Source organism: Athene cunicularia (genome assembly GCF_003259725.1).
Source record: "Athene cunicularia isolate RWA chromosome 14 unlocalized genomic scaffold, athCun1 chr14_part1, whole genome shotgun sequence".
Classification (NCBI taxonomy): Eukaryota; Metazoa; Chordata; class Aves; order Strigiformes; family Strigidae; genus Athene; species Athene cunicularia.
Window position 1 is genome coordinate 6,755,966 of NW_020799118.1, and position 22,225 is coordinate 6,778,190.

Here is a 22,225-nt window from a genome sequence, read left to right on the forward strand (position 1 = left end):
GTTAGATGATGTGTTTTTTCCTAAGTGGATCATGTACCTCAGATTCTTAAATGAAGTTTACTTGGGAACAGGGAATCATCTTTTATCTTACATGCTCTCTGATTTACCCAGAATACACTTAAACTTACAAATTTCTTGTAACTTACTTCTTAGTAAAACATGATGAGATTAAACCACATGTTTAAAATCACAATTTTAGAAACTTTTAAAACTCCCTCCCTCCTGAACTGAAAATACACTTTCTGAATTTCTCTCCATGACTTCAAGGTAATCAAGGTTTTATTTTAAGAAAAAAAGATGCAATTTTCTTTAAAAAATTTTGTTGTTTTCACTAAGTGTTTGGCCCAGTCTTGCTGACATTGAAGATGATGGCCATACTCTTCTAAACTGATGGGAGCGGAGTGTCTGTCTCTGCAGAAGTGAAAATTGACGCTATATGTTGCTTTGCATTTAAGTCTAGCAGATACTTTTGAACCTGTCTGCATCCAAGAATGCAGGATTGGCTTTAAGCTAGAAAATTCTTTTCAGTGTTTTGTCCCTAAAATCAAGAGGACATAGCAGGCAACCAAGTGGTAGGCACTTGAACAAGATTGTTATATTTGTGTTTTGTGGAGGAGGGTCATTTTATAACTTCATATCTGGACTTCTATAAATAGCTGGTGTTTTCAGTAGCAAACAAATGCATAGCTCTTTAGCCAGACCTAAGCTTGAATTCATCTCTGCAGTTGATTCCAATGATACCCTGTATGGTGGAGACTCCAAGTTCCTGGCTGAAATTAATAAACTGTGTGAAACAGTGATAGCACAGATCCTGGATCATCTGAAAACCCTTGGAAAAGAAGAGGTATGTACTTACTCATCTTGATTCAATACAAAACCAAAATCACTTTGGAGTTGAATAAAGGAACCACCTTCTTGACCAGGCATTGGTCTTCTAGAAAGCTCCAGGAACCTTACAAAAGAGGAAATTAGGTCATTTTACTTGTTTAAAAAGTGAGTCAGTCACGTAGGCTGGCTTGTGGTGGAGAGACGTGATGATGTGAAAGAAATCATGTGGCAATTACAATACATTTTTAAGATGCTTGCTAAAGTTACCTGCTTAGCTGTATGCTGGATAGTCTGATAGAACCAACAAGCAGTAGAAGCTACTCTGATGTACTCTGTGATATCAATTCTGCCGATACACCAAAGGTTGTGATTCTGCTGCAGTACAGAATGATGATTGCAGTGTAGTGTAGTGAGGTTAGAGTTAGCTTTGAATTAACTGGCTTGAGTCCTGGTGTAGTTTGGTTATGGAAATATGATGCTCAGTGTGGGATAATGTTTTTTTCTTGTTATAGTCAGAAAAACTCTCATGAGCTCCACGATGCTGGTATTGCAGTTATTGGCCTAAGAGAATTGGAGACAGTGCCACAGTCACTCCTTTGATTGCTGTGTAGTTACACCTAAAATCTGTTCCCTGTCTGCCCTTCCTGTTGTTTCCTCCTGGCTGTCAAATTTCTCTCTCTGTAAATAAACCGTTACTATCTTGCCACCTAAGTTAACAGTAATGGGCAAAGTGAGACTTCACAGTTACTCTGTTACTGAGTAAAATACAATGGAAACCACCTTTAATTGGTAAAAGTTTTGGATCCCAGACAATAGGATGAAGTCACGAGGGAGGTGCAGAGAGAGGTAAAAAGTGTTTTGGCTTTACCCTGTATTTAGTACAGGGTTATGTTTGTTCAGTATAAAATAAACTCTAGGCAGCCTATTGGATTTCTTGATTTGAGTTCAGAGGCTCTGAGGAATTAAATATAGCTTAATGGATTGTATGTGAAAGGCAGGTGACTAATGTTTTCAGTATTACTGAAATAATGAGAACTTACTGTTCTGCTAATGTATCTGTTTCTGAGATTGAACCCTTCCACAACTTCCTGATCACCCGTTACTAAACTGCTGTATATTAATAGAAAACTTGTAGCTTGTACACTGAAATGGGAGGGTGCAGGTAATGGTTAATTTGCTAGAATTTTTTAGGTAGCCTGTTTGCACAGAGCCTGTAGTGTTTGCCAATACAGGATGTGTTAAGTGATACATATTTGGAAGATGCTATGATAAGTATAGCCTTTTCTCTGCTTTTGCTATCCTGTTTATCCTCCTTGAGTAATTGTAGAGATGCAAGATGAATAAATCCTTTGGCTCAAATGTCTCTATATCGCTGTACACATCACCACAGTGAATAGCAGTTCTTTTTCAGAACAGTAACAGCAGAAAACAACCATTCTTGCACAACTGAGAATGTCCAGGCAGATATTGGAAGGAGATTTTTAACAGAGTTTTCAGGACACTGAGTTGTATATTAAGGACTTTCTGCATCTGATTGCTGTATGGAATATGTGGGTGGGAATGTTTGTAGGGCTTCAAATATGTGGTTTCTGAAAGGCTTTTTTTCTTTCTTTCCGCTTTCAAGCTTAATACTTTGAGTAATGAGATCCTGTGTTATTTCACTGAGGCAGTTGTTGCACAGAAAAATGGATTTAAAGCTAAGCAGCATGGATATAGGTTCTTTGCCTCTGTGGCCTTGAATTTACTCCTCTGTTCATCCTTATTTACAAAGGGGAAGCATTTATTTTGTTTCGTTGAATAAGTCATTGAGAGATTTAGATAAAAATTGTTTTGTAAAAATAAATAGTTTTTTGAGGAAGCCGTTGTTGCTGAGGAAATAGAGGCGACAATATTGTCAGAGACATTTGTGCTAAAGTGGAACAGATCATAAAATCACTGTGGTATTTGGATTGCTTCAGTGTGGTGACCTTTCATTATTCATCTTCTTGGCTGCTCATTTAAATGAACAAATGTGCAATGATTCTGTGTTTTTATTGGTTCATTTCCTTTAAAAGCTATAAAGGAAAATAAATTTTTCTCACAATAAAATGCTTTCACCAAAATGGCAATTTGGAAGAGAAACAATACATCTTATGTTAACACAGTGTAGTCTTTTTGCAATATGAGAGAACGCTTCATTTATGTGACAGTGTTGGAACGGAAATTTTCAGTTCTGGACAGTTCTGTAAAGTTCAAGCTGTTTCTGGTCATGAGAGCATGTTTCAGTGGATCCTCTCTGCCCTTGTGTGGGTGGAAGACTAATCTTATGCTCCAGGTTTCTTAGAAATGTAAATACCTTGCCTCTTTCAGTGATAAATGTCCAGATGGAATATGTTTTAGTCAAACATGACTCCTGATCCAAAACGTTAGGAGCACGTTGTTGTGTCCTTGGCAGTGCCATGATAGGATGGTATTCTTCCCATGTACCATATGATAGATACTGGACTTTTTATATGGAGTAGTAGAAAGCAATTCCTGTGTATGCTGTTGAAGCTTCTCCTTTTAACACATTTGATACTTATAAAAACTTCAGTTGATTTCACAAGTGTTTGAATACCAAACTAGAAGCAGAGTTGGACATAGTTTGGGAGGGGGGGTATGTTTTAAATTGAGGTTGCTCATCATGAAGAATTTTGTGTCCTTGGCCAAGATTTTCTAAAGGTGGTTAAACATTATGTTCCTCTTTGGGAAGAGGGAGGCAAGAGAATTTATCTGCTGCAGTTTCCAGAAGGCATTGCAGGTGGTGGAGGTGCATGTTTTGGCACGCTTGCAGCTTGCATGCTGGTGGCTCAGCATGAGGAGGGTGCACTGCAGTGAGGAGCTGTGGCTGGTGAGGGCGTATCAACTCCACTGCTTTGTCTCAGAGTTGGAGAGTCCAAACTCCCAGATTAATCCCTTTATTACACCATTGTCTCTGGCAGGCTGGTGGAGTTTAAAGACTAGAAATATTTTAATTGGGAACATTGTTTCTGCATGTTTGTGAGGTACTTGGTAAATGGGGGAAATCAAAATAAATAAATTGGGATTCTGCTAGTGAATCAGCAGAATTAGTGAGTATGGCTTTAGAAAGTACAGCCTGGTCCTCCATGAACCACAACTTCCACATGGAGCACATCTTTGTTGGCTTAATTTTAGAAGGGAATCAAACTGATGCGAACAGCACTATGAATATTGAAAGATTTAAAAATACATTAAGGAATTTGAAATAGAGCTGAACCTACCATGGTGCCAGTATAGAGCTACGAGTAAAATATTTCAGCCTGCCTTAATCAGAGGTGTGTTACTGCACCCTGAGCCAGCAGAAGCTGTCACTGAGGCTCTGAGTAATCTAGAGGGAGGTTCTGGACTGCTTTCTCAAGGATTGTACCCAAAAGAAAGCACTTTCTCTTCCAACCATCTCGGCATTCTAGAGATGTGGCAAAACAGGAGATGTGTGTCCTCTTGGGTGGTATATGAGCTCCCAGCTGCAGCTCGGTTCTTCAGATCATTATTTCCTTTTATTATAAATGAACTTATATCGGCTGCCATTGGTGCTAGGTGCTTCATTTATCCTGTGTTAAGACAGTTGTATAATGAGTTGAGCAGCTGGTCTGCCCCATGCAGCTCACGATATTCCCAGTGAACTAACAGATGTTAAAAATTCCCAAAGGGCTTCACATGGGAGCTTTTAAGGAAAGGCAAGGCTGCTGGTCATGGCTTTCTTGAGGAATATCTAGATTTGGATCACAAGGATGTAACCACCAGCATCACAGTCGTGCTGGAATGAACTTTGGGCTGGATAGTTCAGGTAACACTAGCAAACAGTTGCTATACCAGCATGGAGACTTGGCCTAGACTGATATATTTAGTACCTTGGAGGAGCCTTACAGGCCATGCTGAGCTCAGTGCTGCCACAGATGAACTGTTAACAAGTATCAAGAGACAGTTATTTTAAAGCTGTACATGGGAGCTGCAGCAGGCTTGGACGCCCCTTCAGAGGAACAACACATCTAAATGCACAAATGCTTTTCTAACAGAAGGCTGGAGGTATTCTTATGACATAGATGCCTGGCAAAAGTCACTGAAATACAGGAATGAATATTTGAATTGCTAGCCAGAATTTTGTGAAATACAATATTACATGGTCCATTATATGAAAGATCCTATTTTTTTCTGTTACACTATATGAAATTTGGACATTGCTCTGCACTTTGGTGGAGGGGCTAGGACACAAGGGGGTCACGTTCTGGGATGATGTAGTTTGTTCTTCGTTTCATTGTCATCAGCATTATTCCAAAGATTATGGAAAATGCGCTGCCTAGAAGGCTGGCAATTCTTTTTGGTGTGGGAATTGCTAGTCCCATGATGTATGTGGTTGCCAAATAGCTGAGCTGTTGCTCTCTCTTTGCTGCCTGTGAATACATCCTATGAGTTGGAGTGCCACCCACAATTCAATCTCAGTTATGTCAGCAGGCTTGACAGCATGCTGGCATCAGTATCTCCCTCAGCTTGGAGGTCGGTGCTATGTTACACAAACATTCCTGTTCATCATCATGTGCAGGGTTGTCTGACTCTTCTTGTTTGTTTTCAGATGTGGTGGGATTTACTGCATACCTGAGCCTGCCTCTCTCTTCACTTTGCATTGTATAACTGATGACTAAATGCCAAAACCCTGTCTGTTCTACCTCCCCCAATACAATGAGAGTTAGTGTGCATCTCATTCTTCCAGCTTTTTATTGTGTTTCTAGACCCTTTTTGAAGTGTGATCCTTTTTGAAGTACGTATGTTTCAAATGAATCAAAATGTCATCCTTCTTTTAAAGAATGGATTTTGTATTTGAACTGATACTGCCTGGAAAACCTCGCTAGTTGATATTCAGACTGGAGTACTGCTGCTTTTGCATTCTGCCCAATAATTTAACTGTCTCACTTCTGGTGTGGAAACCTCCAAGCAATTCCCAGTAGCCTCTCTGAGGTTTGTATTCAGCAGAAGACACATAGGCATTAGATGGTCAATGGGGAAAAAAGTTCTAGGTAGTACAGGTTATTTTGTTAATCCAGGACACGTGGTGATGTGGCAGGATGCCTTGTGAATAATGTGGCAAAACATGGACTAGCAGGCTCTATCCTGTATTTGTTTTTCCCTGAAGTACAGTTCAATGCTCTCAAAATAACGGCTGTAGGGAGCTACTGGGATGGAAATTGCTAATGTTGAGAACTGTTACAAGAAGAGCTGTCTTGGTAGTTTCATGTAATTAACAGTGCTTTGAGAACTCCTGGAGCCTTGAGAAGCTCTGGGCATTGCATATGCACGCATGCAGGTGTGCAGGTGCACTGTTTCTGATGCACCAGATTTTCTCTGCATGTACAGATCTACTCTGTGTGTCACATATGTACAGTAGCAGTCTGATGCTTCTAGTGTGGGGCACACCGTGTCCTCTTTTCTAGTTAGCCAATTCTTTAATGGCATGGCTTTCTCCTTTTCCATTTTTATCTGGAGGACCAATAGCTCAGTGTGTTGCATTTCTTTGATTAATAGCATCAGACCATCTCTTCTGCTGCACTGAGAAGGGAAATTAATTTACTTTTGGTCCCTTAGAGAAAGGGCAGAGGTGGTGTGGCTGCACTGGTATTGTGTCAGGAGCACACAAGTTAGAGATCACTACACTCCTCTTACCCCAATCTCTGCCTTGTTCTTCCTGTAACTTCATCTCTGAACACTGTGTATTAGCTATTCCAGCACATACTGAACTGAGAGGGCTGAAGTATTAAGTTCATTAATCGAGGTGCTCAGCTGACAGTTTTGTTTTACTACTCTGCTGCTGTGGTTTCTGTGTAAGATGGAGCTATGCTTTTATCTGTGGTCTTCCTTGAGCAAAAACCAAAGGACAGCTGCAGCAAAGCAGTATAAACAAATACTACATCTCAGATGCATCCAATAATAATTCATCCTTTTAGGCTTTTAAAACTTATTCTGTAGGAATCTGCAATAGCATTTTAATTACTTCTGTGTTCCACTCACCCCAAATCAGGGTGGTAGCACCCTGTAAGCTTAGTGCAGGATTGTCTGCCCCAGAACTCCTCCACAGAGGCTGAAGGGTATGGTGCTCCTCCGTGGTAGATTACCATGAACCATGGGTTCTCCTCAGTAATTTTAGGGAAAGTAGCTGCAAATGTGGTGCAAATATGTTGGTATCACTGAAGTTTCACTGAAAGAATAGCAGGGAAAAAACATCTTGGGTGGTGGGAGGGTGATTTCCATGCAACTGTAGGGAGTCTTGGTTAAAAATGTGTCAGAGCTACATAATGTGCTGTGCCAAAGTGGTATGAGATGCAAGAGTCTTGTGTAATTATTTTATTTACAGCAACTTAGGTTGATTCATGACTGTACTATCACAAGTTGTTGCATTTTGAATGGAACATGAGAACTATGCCCCTAATCTTGTGTCTGTAATTATTGCTGTGTATTGCAATACAAGTATCTGCCCCTTGCACTTGTAAGAGTTCAGAGAACCTGGTGAGGTAATGCTGGGTATTCTGGGATGACTACATGTTAATAGAGGAATTTTTTTTTCCTTTATAGACACTAAAGCGACAAAGCCAGTTGGCACTCTATTTCTTTAACACTATTCTAGCTCATGGGGATCTACGAAACAATAAACTAAACCAGCTTTCAGTCAATCTCTGGAATCTTGCTCAGAAACATGGCTTTGCTGACACCAAAACTATGGTAAGGAAAACAGATAATTCAGAGACATTTTAGTTCTTAAGATCATTTGGTAAAAGGTAACATTTTCTTGATCTAAATAAACCTCTTTACAAGTTGTTCTCTTAAAAAATTAAATGAGCTTAAAACCCCCTCTATTTTTAAAATGTTCTTAATTAGTAAGCAGCTTCTCTTATTTCAGGTGGTCTGTATCTTTCTAGCGTATTTCATACATTAAGGAACCTGGAAATGTTAGGTATTATAACTTTTTTTTTTAATACAAAAAACTATCTTTAAGAAAAATACAGCATTTTTATTTAGTGGAGGAACTGCATGGTAAACTCGGAAAGTGGGCATTGATATATACATTATAACAAGCTCTGGAGTAAGAAATGCAAGTGCTCATGTAGCTAGTGAAATTTAGGGAAAATCATGAGTGTCTGTTAAAACACCTTCACATAGATTAAATGATGGCCTATGAAACGAAAAAAGGTAAAACCAATAAAAATCTCAAAATATCTTTCATTTCGTACCCAGGTGAAAACGCTAGAATATATCAAGAGGCGAAGCAACCAACCTGAAATGAGTCACTTCACAGACTTGGCCCTTCGGCTTCCCCTGCAGTCCAGGACCTGACGAATGCCTCTTCCACGGGGCCATCTGTACAAGAGAGCATGGAGCTCACTGATCTACATTCTGACTGGAGAAGTTCAGTGTATTTTTATTTTACTTAGTGTGACAGATTTACTTGGACAGGTAAAGGTAAAACTGTTCTGAGTACAATAATTTTACCTGAATTTCTGTCTCCAGTTTTTTTACCACTATATTCTTATTTTAAATGCTGATTTAGATTCAGTAAAGGACATTTCGAACCTCTATCGTTGAAAAAGCCTTTTGAAATCTAATCTCTTGTCATTTTAGCAACAAATGAAGATAATCTGCATGGATCGATTCATAGCCTCCAAACTTCATCCCACTTGCAGAAGTCTTTCTCCTGTGTAGAAAGCAGCATTTCAATATAATAATCCTACTAAGTTGTCTTTCTGCTTTGGGATGCTGCCGACATTTGTTTGGTCAGTTCCAGAGAAAAATGGCCGAGGTGTTACTGTTCTAATTTCTACAATACATTTTCACTGACGTGTTTATGCTTTCATTTTAGTTCAGTGGTGTTTTGTAAAATGGAAGGAAATCTTTAAGTGCTGTCTGCAAAGGAAAACAGAAATGTATGCAAAGTACTCTATATTTGCAAAGTACACTATCACTGAATAAAACAATTTGCAGTTCATCCGTTTGTTCTGGGAGAGTTGCTTTGTGTGTACAAATTTATCACCTTACCCTTGTGGGATTTCATTACTAATTACATCACGTTACATTAATTACATAAAATTTCACTCTCGTGGCTTCTGTCCCATGGTAAGGAACCATGTTGAGAACTCACATCTATTGCTGCTTCTGCTTAGTGTTAAGTGTTTTAATGAGCTAAATCCTTATATGGATATTAAGATATATTTTTGCACAAAAATGTTTTATTTTGCTAAGTCCAAACAAGTAATCAGTTTTGCTAGAACCATATATTTAAGGAATTAGCTAGCTGATAATAAACACCACCCAAATTATTAAGCCATTCATGGTGCATGTTTTTCTATCTCCTCAGTGATTATTGAAGCAGGTACATCTAAAATACGTATTTTGTGTTAAGGTTGTAAAGAACTGAACTAGTCCTGGTACAGACTATATATGTAAGCGAGTAAAACTGCGGGAATACAAGATAATTATGAAGTGGTATCAACTTGATGCAGAACCTTTCCAACCTTTAGCACATGGCTATTTTAGTTATACTGACTTTTAAATACTTCTGTATAAAATGGACATAGATAATGAAATTATAGTACTGTATGTGTTATGATGTCCCACTTTAATTTAGCTTTCCTTTGTGCTGCAGCTGCACCAAACAACTCTCAAGAGCATGTAGATGATTCTTCCTGTTGGGCTTGGAAACATAACCCAGTTCATGGTTAAGTGGGATTAAACTCTGAGCTCTCTAAACTGCCAAGTGGGTCATGCTAAGCAGCTGTGGTATGGCAGAAATTGCCCTCTGGGGGCAAATGTACTGCTCTAAACCCAGCATGGAATTGTTCCAGATTCTGTAAAATGGAAACTCTTACAGCAGGCATACAGATGCCCCAAATGTTCCTCTTCCCCATGCAGGCACTGATTTTTGCGTGTTGTCTTTTGAGCACAGTATAACTTTGTTTTTTTTAAAGATGCAAGACTGCCATGAAAAATGTTTTCAAATGTTTTACTACTGTTTTTATTAGTGCAAAAATAGCTCAACAACAGGCAGAAAGCTCTGGTTAGGAGCAAACTCTGAACATCTAGCTTAGAAGCTAACACAACTACTCTAATAAACTGCTTCTGGCTTACTTCTGTGTTAGAGCAAAATTAATTTAGTTAAAGCACACTACTTATTATAGACCTCCTCTTTCTTCTGTATATAGCAAATATACAGGCCCAGACCAAGTTTGTCTGCTTGAAAAAAGCTGACAGCCCCAAGTATGTGTCTTATTTTCCAAACTACAACATTTTCATGTGCGTATTATTATCAAGAGCAAGATGCCAGGCCATACCCAAAGCTATAGCTGGGCAACACACTGGTATAAGTTATGCAATTGTAGATGGGAAAAGAGTCCTTATCCAAAGGCAAGGCTATGACTGTACCACCTTCAAGCATCTTTGTCAGTGGCAGTGCAAGACCGGTTACTCCCCATCCCAGACTGACTCGGCAGCAGAAAGCTGTACATGCTGTTTCTCTCCCCTCAAATGAAGTCACTAGTTGATGTTTTCCTACCTGTTCCTTCAACTTTTTTTTTTTTCCAGGCAAGTGCCTGTATGCAGCATTTGTCTTAAATCAGAAAACAGAACCTCCACTACCTGAATTTGAGTAAAGCAGCAGCTGAAGCCTAGAAGGGCCAGCTGAAGCCAGTCACTGAGATTTGAAAGCACTGGTGGAAAACAGACTCACCTTGAGGTAGTGGTGGTTTTGAATGACACTTCAAAGGAGATGGTTTCCTCAAAACCCAGTTCAGACCCTGCAGGAAGTGATTCAGCATCTCCTTCCCAGGTATGGGAACGGATTCATGGCAACCCTTTAAACTGGAGCCTCTGCATAATTTTCACTTGCCCTCAGAAGTTGCCCAAAATGCACTGGAATCAACTGCTGTTTTGTTAAGTGTATTTTCTGCTGGAGGCATCTGCTTTCAGGTAGATGGACCCACTGGAGAAAAGTATTGTGGAAAGTGCAGTTGCCTCAAAAGAGCAAGAAATTCAGTAGTTCAGCTGGCATGATCTTATCAAAAAGGATAGGAAATCAGTCAGAAAAACAATGATCTGGGCAAGCAGAGATAGTAACCTAATTCTGGGGGCCTGGGGTTCCCCTGAAAGTTGGTCAGTGTTACACTACAGCAGGCATGGACGTAAGAGGTGGTTACCTTGTTCTGTTTAAAAATCAGAGCTACACTAAAACTTAACACTCTCCCATAACAAATGGCACAGCCAGTGATAAAATACATGACAGCTTTTCACTCTTCTGATAACTTCAAGCAAGACACATAGACTGCTTTGGACCCTTGAATCCTGAACACAAATGCAGTCTTAAATTTTGTACTCTTACTAAAAAGTCAGTGAAAGTGCAGGTTGTCTGAAAATCTGGTTAGAAATTTCATTCTGATTCATGTATAATGAACCCAATAACCACATTATTAAAATTACATTGTCCTCTATAATTTAGGAAGTCTATATCCATATATTTGGCACTACTATCCACCTTCATTTACAGATAACAGCTGCTGCTTCAAAATCCAACTGCCAGAGCATAGTTAAAATATAGAGGATGTTCAACACTATTATCATACTGAAGATGCTAATATTTAAGAAACTACTGAGTTAAAACTCTCTCCTCATCAAATCTGTAGGCATATCAGTAGTTTCTTCAAAGTAAAATGCCATCACTCAGTGTAAAAATGTGAGTTTTACAGAACACTAAAATCCTCTTGAATCACTAAGATGTAGCTAAAAATGTTTATTAAATCAGCATTTAAAACAAAAATTACTGTTTCAACTTGTTGCAGACATTGCCCAGATATCTTCAATCTTTGAAGAAAACTGTCTCTTGCCTTGTAGAGAACATTGTAAAGATTTAAAAAACTTACTGTTAGCTGAAGTGAGGACCCAGCTCCACACAATCTGTTGCACACAGTTGAAAACGTGTACTAAAAGTGCCTCATAAATCAAATTTCTTAAGCATTTTGTATTTTATTTCAAGATGTGGAAAGCAAAAAGAAATTTGCCTGCTGAACTTTCATTCCTTTTATTACTTCAGAGTTTTAATCTTCAAATTTTATAGATCTAGATGTGTATTTGTCTATGTATACTTTTTTGTTGGCAGCAGGTTGAAATCCAAGACCAATTCCTTTATGTTGCTTCAAGTCCATTGCTTTATCAAATTCCATCTTCAGAGCCTGCTGTAACTTCTCCTGCCCTTCCCTGTTCAGAGCCATGTTTGGTTTGTTCGTAGTTGCTGAGAGATTCTGCATAGGCACAGAGCCCCTCTTAAAGCCACCCATCAGTCTAAAAAACTTCCTTTCTTCCTCAGGACTTTGAAAAGCAGCTGTAGTCCACTGTCCAAACTTTGTATCCTGTGAAGCAAAACAGGTTAAGGCTAAAATTAAATAATACCAAGACCAAGGAAGACAATTTCTGGCAGTGTACCACAAGAACAGAGCCAGCTCCAACAACCTGGCAGGGCTGACAAAGCTGGGAAGCAGTCATTCCATGGGTAGTACCTCTTGAAGGACATGATACAAGAATGACATAACCCTGAGTGCATCTTCATTAGCATTTCAGTTAATTTAACCTGTAGATAGGGTTTAATGCACTTTCAGAATCTCCTTTCCCTCTGTCTTTAGGAATCTTGGCTTTTCTGCTCTCAGTAATAGTTACTTGGCTCAAAGAGCCAAATACTGTCTAATCATTTCTCTTATTCTAAGACAACTGTCAGACTTAATCCTCTTTCACTCTGTCACTTTGTACAGTCATCTTTTCCTATTGCCTAGTAAGGTAGCTGTTGTTTTCAGCAGTGCTTTGTTATGTCAGTTTTGGAGACCGTGTTCAATTGGGCTCATACACTTTTCACTTGCATTCCCATCCCACTAATTACCACTAATAGTGCAAGGGTGCAAAAACTGAGGCCATACCCTTATCCAACAGGACTAAATATAGTACTCTTAAAGCCTCCCCTCCCTCGCAGTTGGCTGTATGTTTTTTTTATTTGCTCTATTCACCTTTCACTGTATTCTTTGAACTAGTTCACTCCTTCAGGATTTTTTTTATAGTCTGCAGATACTGGCTCCTTTCTGAGAATACAGGCAACGTCCAAGTAAAATCAGAATGCAGCTGTTTGTAGAGAACTCAAGATACATCAGATGATTTACAAAGTTTATGAACTTTTTGGCTTACCTAAGAATGGGCTTCATTATCTAAGGATCTTATTTGACTGCTGAGCTATAGCTAGGAGCAAGGCAGTCATTTATAACTATTTTTGGCAGGGTTGCTACTTTCAATTTTTCTTTAAAGTTGGGGGTGATATTAAATGAAAGAATGTTTCATCATTAATTAAGTAGGCTGAGCTGGCTACATCAAAGGAAAAAACGTGAATTTAGTGGTGTGTTTATGTTAGCCTGAAATCCTTCCAACTGAACAGTTGTAGCTTGCATGAAACAGTCATTCTCCACTAGACAGCTAACATGACACACAGCATGCTACACAATATTGCAGGCAAGCTGTAGCAGGTTTTTTAAGTTTAAAAAATGCAAGGCTGGAATATCATTCACTTATCACAGACCAGAATACCTGCTATTAAAAGAAAGCTGTCCATAATACTTCAGTACTTTTACCTTGCTCAAAGACAAGTTGCTGTATAAGCCCAGGTCTGCGACACAGACACATGCACATAAATACATGTCCTCCCTTCGGAACGGGAGACATCTGCACAGATGCAAAAATAATTATGGCTTGTCAAACCCTGTAATTTTTTTTTAAAGTGAATTGCTGGCAGGCACTACACGTAGCTTTTGCTGCAGCATTTCCAGCTCACTCTTTGTGAAGCTGATGAATTACTTTTCATAGCTTCTATTCTTTTGCATACTACTAAACAGAGACAGATCAGCACCAAAGAACTGAGATCCCCTGCCAAGGATGTAATTTTTCTCAATGACTTCAGAGACTATTAGATAGCTGCAGTTCCAGAGCTATTGCAGTCTGCCTCCCACTATGTAAAAACCTACAGTTGTTTCTGGCATATTTTGAGGTATATGCCAACTCTCTAGGCATACTGGCAGTCTTGTGAAACAACTAAGAATCCAGAATTACTAGCAAAGCTTTCTCCCCTGAATCTTCTTACCCCTGCTAAACGCTACTGCAACAGTTTCCACTACCTTACTGTAAATCTGTCAGCAGTCAGGCTGAGTAGGATGCAAAAGCAAAGAACAAAGAATCATCTTTCAAAGAGGTGGAGGAAAGATGTAGAAGTTAGAGAACTGACTGTAAGTATCACAGACATGCATTATCACTTGTCATCCCTTCTGCCTTTCCATGTGCACCCGTTTCTGAATGTCTGAAAATCTTCCAGATAACAATTCAAATACAATTCAGTGACTGCTCTACCCATAGCCTAGAATTACTTCTATTTCACAGTAAAAAGAAAATGCTTCTGTAGCAATTTATCCGAGCTCATTCTCCAGAAGAACGAGAGAAAATGTTGCTTTTAAGGACTGATGATGGGAATTAAGAGCACTGTACAAGGCCAACTGCTGTTGGAGTTCACTGGTCAGGCCCCAGACACTCTTGGGATTGTACTAACTTGTCCTATAGCATGACCTTATATTTAGTCAGAAGGAAAACTGTTGGGCCAAGCCGTGTACCTGAGCCACATACAAAAAGAGCGTGCAGTGCCTTTTTCAGGAACTTGCTCTGGGACACAGTATTTCCATCATATCAAGGTCTTAAGTTCATACATACCTGTTGCACTTTGGGACTGAAAACCTTAGTTTTGCCAGATTCTCTATCGATTTCTTCTTGCAAAGCCTGCCGCCTCACCTAGTATGCAGAAAAAACAGGACAAGACAACATCCTCTGTGTGTTAAATGACAATTTAATTCACAATGAAAAGATAAGGGAAGAGTAAAATAATTAGTTATCTTCAGAATTGTGTGAGACTAATTAAAAAGTTGTGTGTGATCCTTTCACACGCTCAAGACAGCAACTGTCACTTTTCTAGTGGTATTTTAAATTTAACATTTTGCTGTAACAGACCTGTTTAATCTAACTGCAGGGAACAGCTACACTGAACCTGACAACACTGGTGAGAGACAGAGAAACCTGTACTGAACCCAGTAAGCTCCTTAGAAGTGTCTCACATTGACTGGAGCTGTACATTTTGGACTTAACCCACAGAAGGTAAAGCACATTTTAAGCAGAGATCTGTTTAGGGAAATCTTGGCACAGACAAACAACAAAGCAGGTTTTTTATTACAGATTCTATGCATACATTAAATGCTGACTTGCTTTAAATCTTACACAATTAAGACAAAGCATACCTTGTCTATGTTAACTTCGTCGCAGTTTCCTTTTTTTTCCTGCACAATAGTTACATCATCTGCATGTTCCTATAAAACAGGAAAAAGCTTCTATGAATATTTTTATCTGTTCTGGTTAATTAGAATTTATACAGCTCTGACCATGAAAGTAGTAAAAACACTAAGCGATACAGTAGTACTGTTCTGGGGCAAGAAGAAATAGATCTAAGCTGGAAATGCCAATTAAACCTATATCTTTCTAGGGACTTTTTTGCCAAGGAAGAGATCCTTTTTTTAACACAGAGGATAAGGGAATTTTTTTAATTCCCACATTAAATTTGGCCTGCCAACATCACTGGCACATACAGTAATGTTTGTAGACACCATAATTTCATAAAAATGTAAATGTATACTTGAAATAAGGAACAGAAAGAAAGTAGAAAAAAAATTAAATTGGTGGTAAAATAATGGCCCCTCTTGAAGGCACAGGACAAGCTTGAGGCATGTTGACCCCACTAGCCATTTCAAAAAACACCCCAAAACAAACCAAACAACAACGCCCCCCCCAAACAACTGAGAGGCAGCTGTGTTGTGCTCTGTCTTGTACAAATGCAGAGTAGATGATGGGCCCTAAGGAGCTTCCAGTCTGCAAAGAGCACAGGGAGAGGTGTGGCACATACATAAAATGTGTCCTACAATGGCAGGAAACGCCAGGAACGCGTTTGAGAGTGAGGATGTGAAGAGACAGAGCAGCTACTGCAGGAATGGATGGGCAGAATGGCAGGAGGTAAATCCGTGGCAGAGCCCACAAGCAGCATATACTGATAACTCCGCTCATCAGCAGCTATTGCTGGTGCTTCTAGATCACTGTCCTCAGCCCTTCTTTTCCAAATTTGTAATAAGGATCAGATTTTGGGGCATCCAGTGTAACAGGATAAGTAATAAGTCCAGGATAGTGGTAAATTAGAGCCATAAGCTTTAGACCAGCCTGGAGAAGGTGGCCAAAGGGAAGATCTATTGATACTGCTAATATAATAATCCAAGCATGAAATAGCCAGGGAACACCAAGACAAGGAAAAGATTTGTAACATACTTCTGTCAGCAGAAGCTGCTGTTACTTTTTTGAGAGTTTACAGTTTTATTTAAAGCCATGAATGATTCACTTCATTTTCCGAAGTCTTTTATACATTAATTTCACACGCACACAAGCACATGCACCATTAAGAATGCAAGAACACTGTCTGCAATAAGGAGAGCTCATTCTCTTGGATGAAAAGAAAAAAAAAAACAAACACCAAAAAACCCCAAACCAATTTACTTCTAGATGGCTTGGTACTGTCTTTTCAGATCTATTAAAACAAACAGGAAAACTGTCCTGACAGAATTCTGCAAACAGCTGCAACATATTTTCTTTTTAGCTGGAAGGTTAAGTGGCAGACAAGGAGGAAGGGTGGACCCCCATCCCTGCTAGTTCACAGCACATCGCTGACCCGCTGAAGGCTACTGTGTGGCAAGTTACCCCCTCTGGAGGTGTGCCAATCTTCCCTCAACTTCATGGAAGGGGAGCACATTCACACATGGCAGGCTTATGCTATCTGCAGGCAAACAACTTCAAAGAACTACCAAGTCCTCACTGCTCCTCGCCCTGCCCAAGTTGACTGTAAGGGCATCCAATAGGAAAAATACCAATCACTGACATGAAGTGGGTATCACTCCACATTCCTCTTTTGCTGCACAATCCCAACACAAGATCTTTCAAGGCATGCAGCAGTACATGTGACACACTATAGACTAGAAAATGTTTCAGGACTACGGCACAATTAAATGCAAGATGGATGTTAACATTTATTGCAACAGTGTCTTTTGGCTTGGTGGGAACTAGATATCTCTAGAACTGATTTACCCAGACTTGTCAATCTTCAGGAGAATTTCTCTGAAGTACTTTTATTATTAAATGACAGCGCTGAATATGGGAAAGAGAAAGCAAACATCCATCACCCTACACTCTTCTCAACTGTCTGCAAGGCGTTTGCTGTGTTTTCCATTGTAATTGGTCATGCAAGTTTACTTGTCATTGTTAGGCTTATCTTGCCTCCACAGAACGTGAGCAGCTGCAAGAATCCAAAAAGGCAATGTCAATTTAATTAGAAAATATATCCCAGCAATGAAACCACCTTGTCCTTTGAAAGGTCAAAACCAGAAACCTAAATAAAGTGACTCACGCATCTGCTCACCTAATGACCATACACACTCTCAACACAAACACTTGTGGAAAAAGCCTGTATCTGGGTCTTCATGAAGGCTGAAGAGCCTGCTTATATAAATCTATAGTTAATTATTAGCACCAGACACCAGAAAGCTGCCAGGTTTCCACAGAACATGAAGACACTGCATATATGAGTGCATAACAAACCAAACCAGATCGTAAAGTGTGCCTGAGAGGCAGCAAGTGCTATGGTCCGCTCAAGCTCTGGTTTGCAAAAATCTTCAGTGATGCTTTATTAACTAGTGCTTGACTTTTAAACAAGCCAAGCATTCAAAGTACTTGACAAAAAGCAAGTGGAGTGCCATTTCCCTGTTACCTGAAAATAAAACCAAGCTCCTAATGACTTGCAATGTGCTGTTTTCAAAACTATTTAAGCAGCTAAAAATACAGGTACCTACTGAATTTCTGAGCATCTCACAGCTTAATTCCCAATGATACCAACAGAGGTTAGGCGTGTAGGTACTAACTTCAGGCACTTAAATAGCTTTAAAATATGATCCTAATCAGATAAAAAAAAGAAAGTGTTTAAAAAAAGTTAAAGCCATAAAACCTGATCTTAATCGTCTATTAAAAAAAAATAATCAAAGAAGAAACCTCCCTATTTCAAATCTTTCATCAGTTCCTCTCCACATTTGTTTCAACTCAGAAATGGCAGTACTGCAAGGTTCTCTGATGGGATTTCCTTTAACAGCCAGCCTGGATATCTTCAGATATAATTTACATAGCTCTTACCTACTTATTTTCTTGCATAGATTCATTTTTTAATTAAGAATTTGTGTTTAGGTTGTTCTCTAGCATTATTCTATCATTATTTATACATCAGTGCTCTAGGCCTAGTCTACACTTAAGAATCTCAACAACAGATTTTAGCTAAATTTCCCCCTTGGTCCTAACACTACATAATTCCAGCACCAACAGCAGCAAAAGCCTCAGGAAAAGTCTAACAAACACAGATGAACTCATGCTGCCAGTTACCAACCTGCTCAGGTTAAATGGCGTGGTATCAAAATCCTATTTTATAGGACTGTTGCCACTTTGCTAAGAGCAACTGAAGGAGGGATAGAAGAATATGACTATACATACTAGTTTTCTTTTTGTGCCAAGACTTGCTGTTAGTTGTAATACATTTTCACAACTGAAACACTAGATACAGTAGGCATTAAAAAATACATTCCTGTGTTTCACAACTATTACACGCTGAAATCAACAGATCAGCTGATCCTGCTTCTCAAAACCCGGAGACCCCTATTGACCTAAATGTAACCCAAGGGTCTGATCAGGCAGAACAGCCAGCAAAATAAGACTGCCTAAAAAGCTTTCAATTCCCTAGCAGGAGGTGCAAAGATCCCCTCTTCTTTACAACTTACCAGTGCCTCATTTCCCATGTCTTCTCTTTTGATCTTTTTCTGTTTTCTATTTGCTTTTGAAACTGGTTCTTCAGCAAAGTCCTTTGGTCCTTCTTTGTTGCTTTTTTTCCTTTTTCTGTCACAGAGCATATGATTACTATTGCATAATACCCTATCTACAACATCCCCTGTGACACAGTCAGCTCTCTTCATTTCGCTCTCTTTGTTCTTTTCATTACTTTCTAGTCGTGTTATCTTTTGGCTTTTAGATGCACTGTCATCGTTTAAAGAAACTTTTGAATATGTTGTTTCCTCCTCCTCTTTCTGAATCTTCTTTTTCTTTTTCTTCTTGATGACTTCAATATTATGCTTGACATTTTTCCTGCTTTTTTTTCCAGAATGCTTTTTTTCCTCAGACTCAACTTTGTGCTGTCCTAGGAGATGCTTATCAAGAATTCTGTGACTGTAGTCTTGATTACCTTCACATGTTAAGGAAGAAACATCTTTGCTTCTCTTCCTCTTCCTCTTGGTCTCTCTGATATTTCCAGAGTTATCAGCAGTGTTCTCTTCCTCTCTATTTGTCAATGTAAGTTTCTGGGAATTCCTTCTTTGCCTTTTCCTGAAGTCACTTAATGCAATGGGGCTATCAGGAACTTCACAGATGTTGTCCCAAATACTTGCTAGTGGTAAAATGGAGCTGGATTTAACTTTCTTTTTCTTCCTCTTCTTTCTTCTCACATAACTCTCCCCATCATTCTGGATAATATTTGTTTCATGTTTTTGGCCCATAAAACCATCTTTGTGGGGGTTTTTACAAACTTTTCCAGACTGTTCACTCTCCTGCATGTCCTCTAATGGAAAAATGTTTTTCTTCTTCTTTTTCTTAGTTACTTTACAGTCCAATTCCAAATTCAAAGCAGTATTCTGATTATTCGCCAATGATAAGGAGGAATGACATTGGACTTTTTTTTTCTTCTTTTTGAGAATATTAATTTGTTCCTCTAATACTTCTTCTTGAGGTTCTGAATTCAGATGGCCTTCCACATTCACAAAGCTTTCTGAATGTGCTTCTTTCAGTAATTCAGAGCCTACTTTCTTTTTCTTGTTTTTCTTCTTACTGTTCTTCAGTTCTAATTGGTCTAAACATTTACAAGTTAAATTTTCCTTTTTCCTCACCTTTGTTTTTGTCTCAAGGTCATCATCATCCTCAATTTTAATGACAGTTTCAACATCTTTCTTCATTTTAATGATAGTCTGAGTACTATCAGTTTTCACCTTTCTCTTCTTCTGTACAGGTTCCTCATGAACTTCTTTTCTCTTTTTCTTTATTACCATTCTGAAAAATGAAATGAAGATGTTAATGCACTGCTTCAAGAAGATGGCGCAAGTCCTAGTCTATTTGGTTTTCCTTTATTCTGAAACCATTCCATATCTCTCATTGTCCTCAGCACTCATTTTCCAATTTCATAATCTGCTTTCCACAATGGAGGGAACCAGAAATGCATGCAGGACTGAAAATATAGTCTACCGGAATGGTCAAGGAGTGATTTTTTTGTCTTGTTCTTTAGTGCTGTTGTAGTCTGTAACTTTCTATTTGTCTTTTTCACAACTGCTGAGCATGAGATTTTCACAGAAATATCTACCCTCTAAAAATCTTTCCTAAATGGCAAAACATACTTATTGATTTATATATATGAATAGTTAAAGTGGCTTCGCACATATGCGTGACTTTCCACTTATTTAACACTGAACTTCACACCACTTTACTGCCCACTTAGCATTACAAGATCCTCTCAAGGCACCTTAGTTATCACCTTGAATTTGCTTCTGCTTGCAATTTCTCATCCTTGCTATCTGTTTCCTTTCAAAGGACATTTATGCTTATGAGCAGGTTACAGCAGAGAAGCCTTTGGGACCCATCTGGTGACACTCCCTCCCTTTGCTGGGAAACCTATTCCTACTTGGTTTCTCATCTTTTAATCAATAACTAATCCACAGGATTTGTTTTAAGTTCAGCTTGGAAGGCATCCTGTCAAAATCCTTTAAAAAAATTAATCTAAGTAGATCATAATATAGTTGTTATCTGACTATCAGGGTTTCAAACCAAGCCAGGAGAGGTGCGGGACCGCCACCCGCTTCTCTTGACCTTGCTCCGTGGGAGCCGGGCCCGGGGCTGCCCAGGCCTGCCCACAGGCCACCCCTGCGCCCCGGGATGGGGCCGGGCCCGCCCGCTGAGCCCGATTTAGGGGACCCGCGGGGCGGGGAGAGTCACCCCACATCCCGCTCCCCTCCTGCCCCCGCTACGCGGAAGGAGCGGAGGGCGGCGGCAACACATCGTTACCGCCCAGCTCGGCTCGGCTCGGCCCGCCGCCCCCCCGCCAGCGCTCCGGCGCAGAGTGAGCACTGAAATACACAGGAGAGGGGAGCAAGCACAGCAAAGGAGTTATGCCTCAATTTCACATATGTGATAGGTCACTTAGATGTGGTGATTGACATTAGTAGAACTAAACCTGATCAAAGTCGTTTGAAGTCTAATTTAGACCAAATAAATTCAGCCTAGGTGATTGACATTAGTGGAACTAAAGCTGATCAAGGTTGTTTGAAGTCTAATTTTGACCAAATAAATTCAGCCTAGGAAGAGTTATTTGGCAGACCCAAAAGAAAGACAAACCACTTTAAATTTTTGTCCCCAGCAGTTCTAGGAGCAGCAAAATTAATTCTTTTGGGCATCACATACAGAATTAACTTTTATTTAAATTAGGCATTTTTGTAGATGTTTTAGCTTACTATTCTGTATTTAGGTTACTTTGTTATTTTAAAACTACTTTAAGACATTGTAATTTAAATTGCGTGACAGTTGGTCTGCTTAGACATACCCTGTTTCCCCAGATGAAACTGGCTCCATTACAGGCTGTTATTAAATTTGAGTAGTGAACTCTGCCTGGGGCATTAGTCCACGGATAATATATTGATAATTTGAGCATCTGAATAAAATCGTATACCTTTTTATGTTGATGCACTTTCTTTTAATTTCCAAAAGGATCATTTTTTCATCTTGCATATGTTAAAAAGCAGTCTGTCTGCAGCCATTGACATGCAGTGTATTAGAAGTGTAGTGGCCTGATCCCACCAGCTGCTTTTCAGTAGCTCATAAACTGAATTTTAAAGTGAAACTGTTTAGAAGACATAGTTTTCATAACATGTTTTCATAGCAAACTGCAATGGTGGTGCGTTCTTGGGGATAAAAGGGTGTATCTGCCTTTCTGTAACAGGTGTTGCTCAGTGTCTGTTGGAGTATTCTTCTTGGCTCAGTGTAACAGTTCCTTCACTTCTAAAAACCATACATAAAATTGTAGACTGTCTTTCTCATGGTATCCATAATTGTTTCTGTATGCAGAAACTTAAGATTTGGATTTGCATCTGCTCTGAAT

The 22,225-nt window shown here is 39.3% G+C and overlaps 2 protein-coding genes across 3 annotated transcripts in view; one reads left to right on the plus strand and one right to left on the minus strand.

Moving 5' to 3' along the window:
• VPS35L (VPS35 endosomal protein sorting factor like) overlaps positions 1-8,850 on the plus strand; it is a 55,520-nt gene extending 46,670 nt beyond the window's left edge. Inside the window, exons 29-31 of one of the 2 annotated variants that reach the window (XM_026858858.1) lie at positions 726-844; positions 7,429-7,575; positions 8,089-8,850. In XM_026858858.1, the coding sequence (XP_026714659.1) occupies positions 726-844; positions 7,429-7,575; positions 8,089-8,187 (365 nt within the window). In that variant the 3' untranslated portion in view covers positions 8,188-8,850. The remainder of the gene's footprint in view (positions 1-725; positions 845-7,428; positions 7,576-8,088) is intronic. The other variant, XM_026858859.1, reaches the window with a different exon arrangement.
• Positions 8,851-11,594: 2,744 nt separating this feature from the next.
• On the minus strand, positions 11,595-20,130 carry KNOP1 (lysine rich nucleolar protein 1). Its single transcript, XM_026858860.1, has 4 exons — positions 18,816-20,130; positions 15,204-15,272; positions 14,626-14,703; positions 11,595-12,245 (listed from the first exon to the last, which is right to left on the minus strand). Exons 1-4 carry the CDS (start codon positions 20,127-20,129, stop codon positions 11,934-11,936), a joined length of 1,773 nt encoding a protein of 590 aa, XP_026714661.1. The 5' UTR covers position 20,130; the 3' UTR covers positions 11,595-11,933.
• Positions 20,131-22,225: the final 2,095 nt, after the last annotated feature.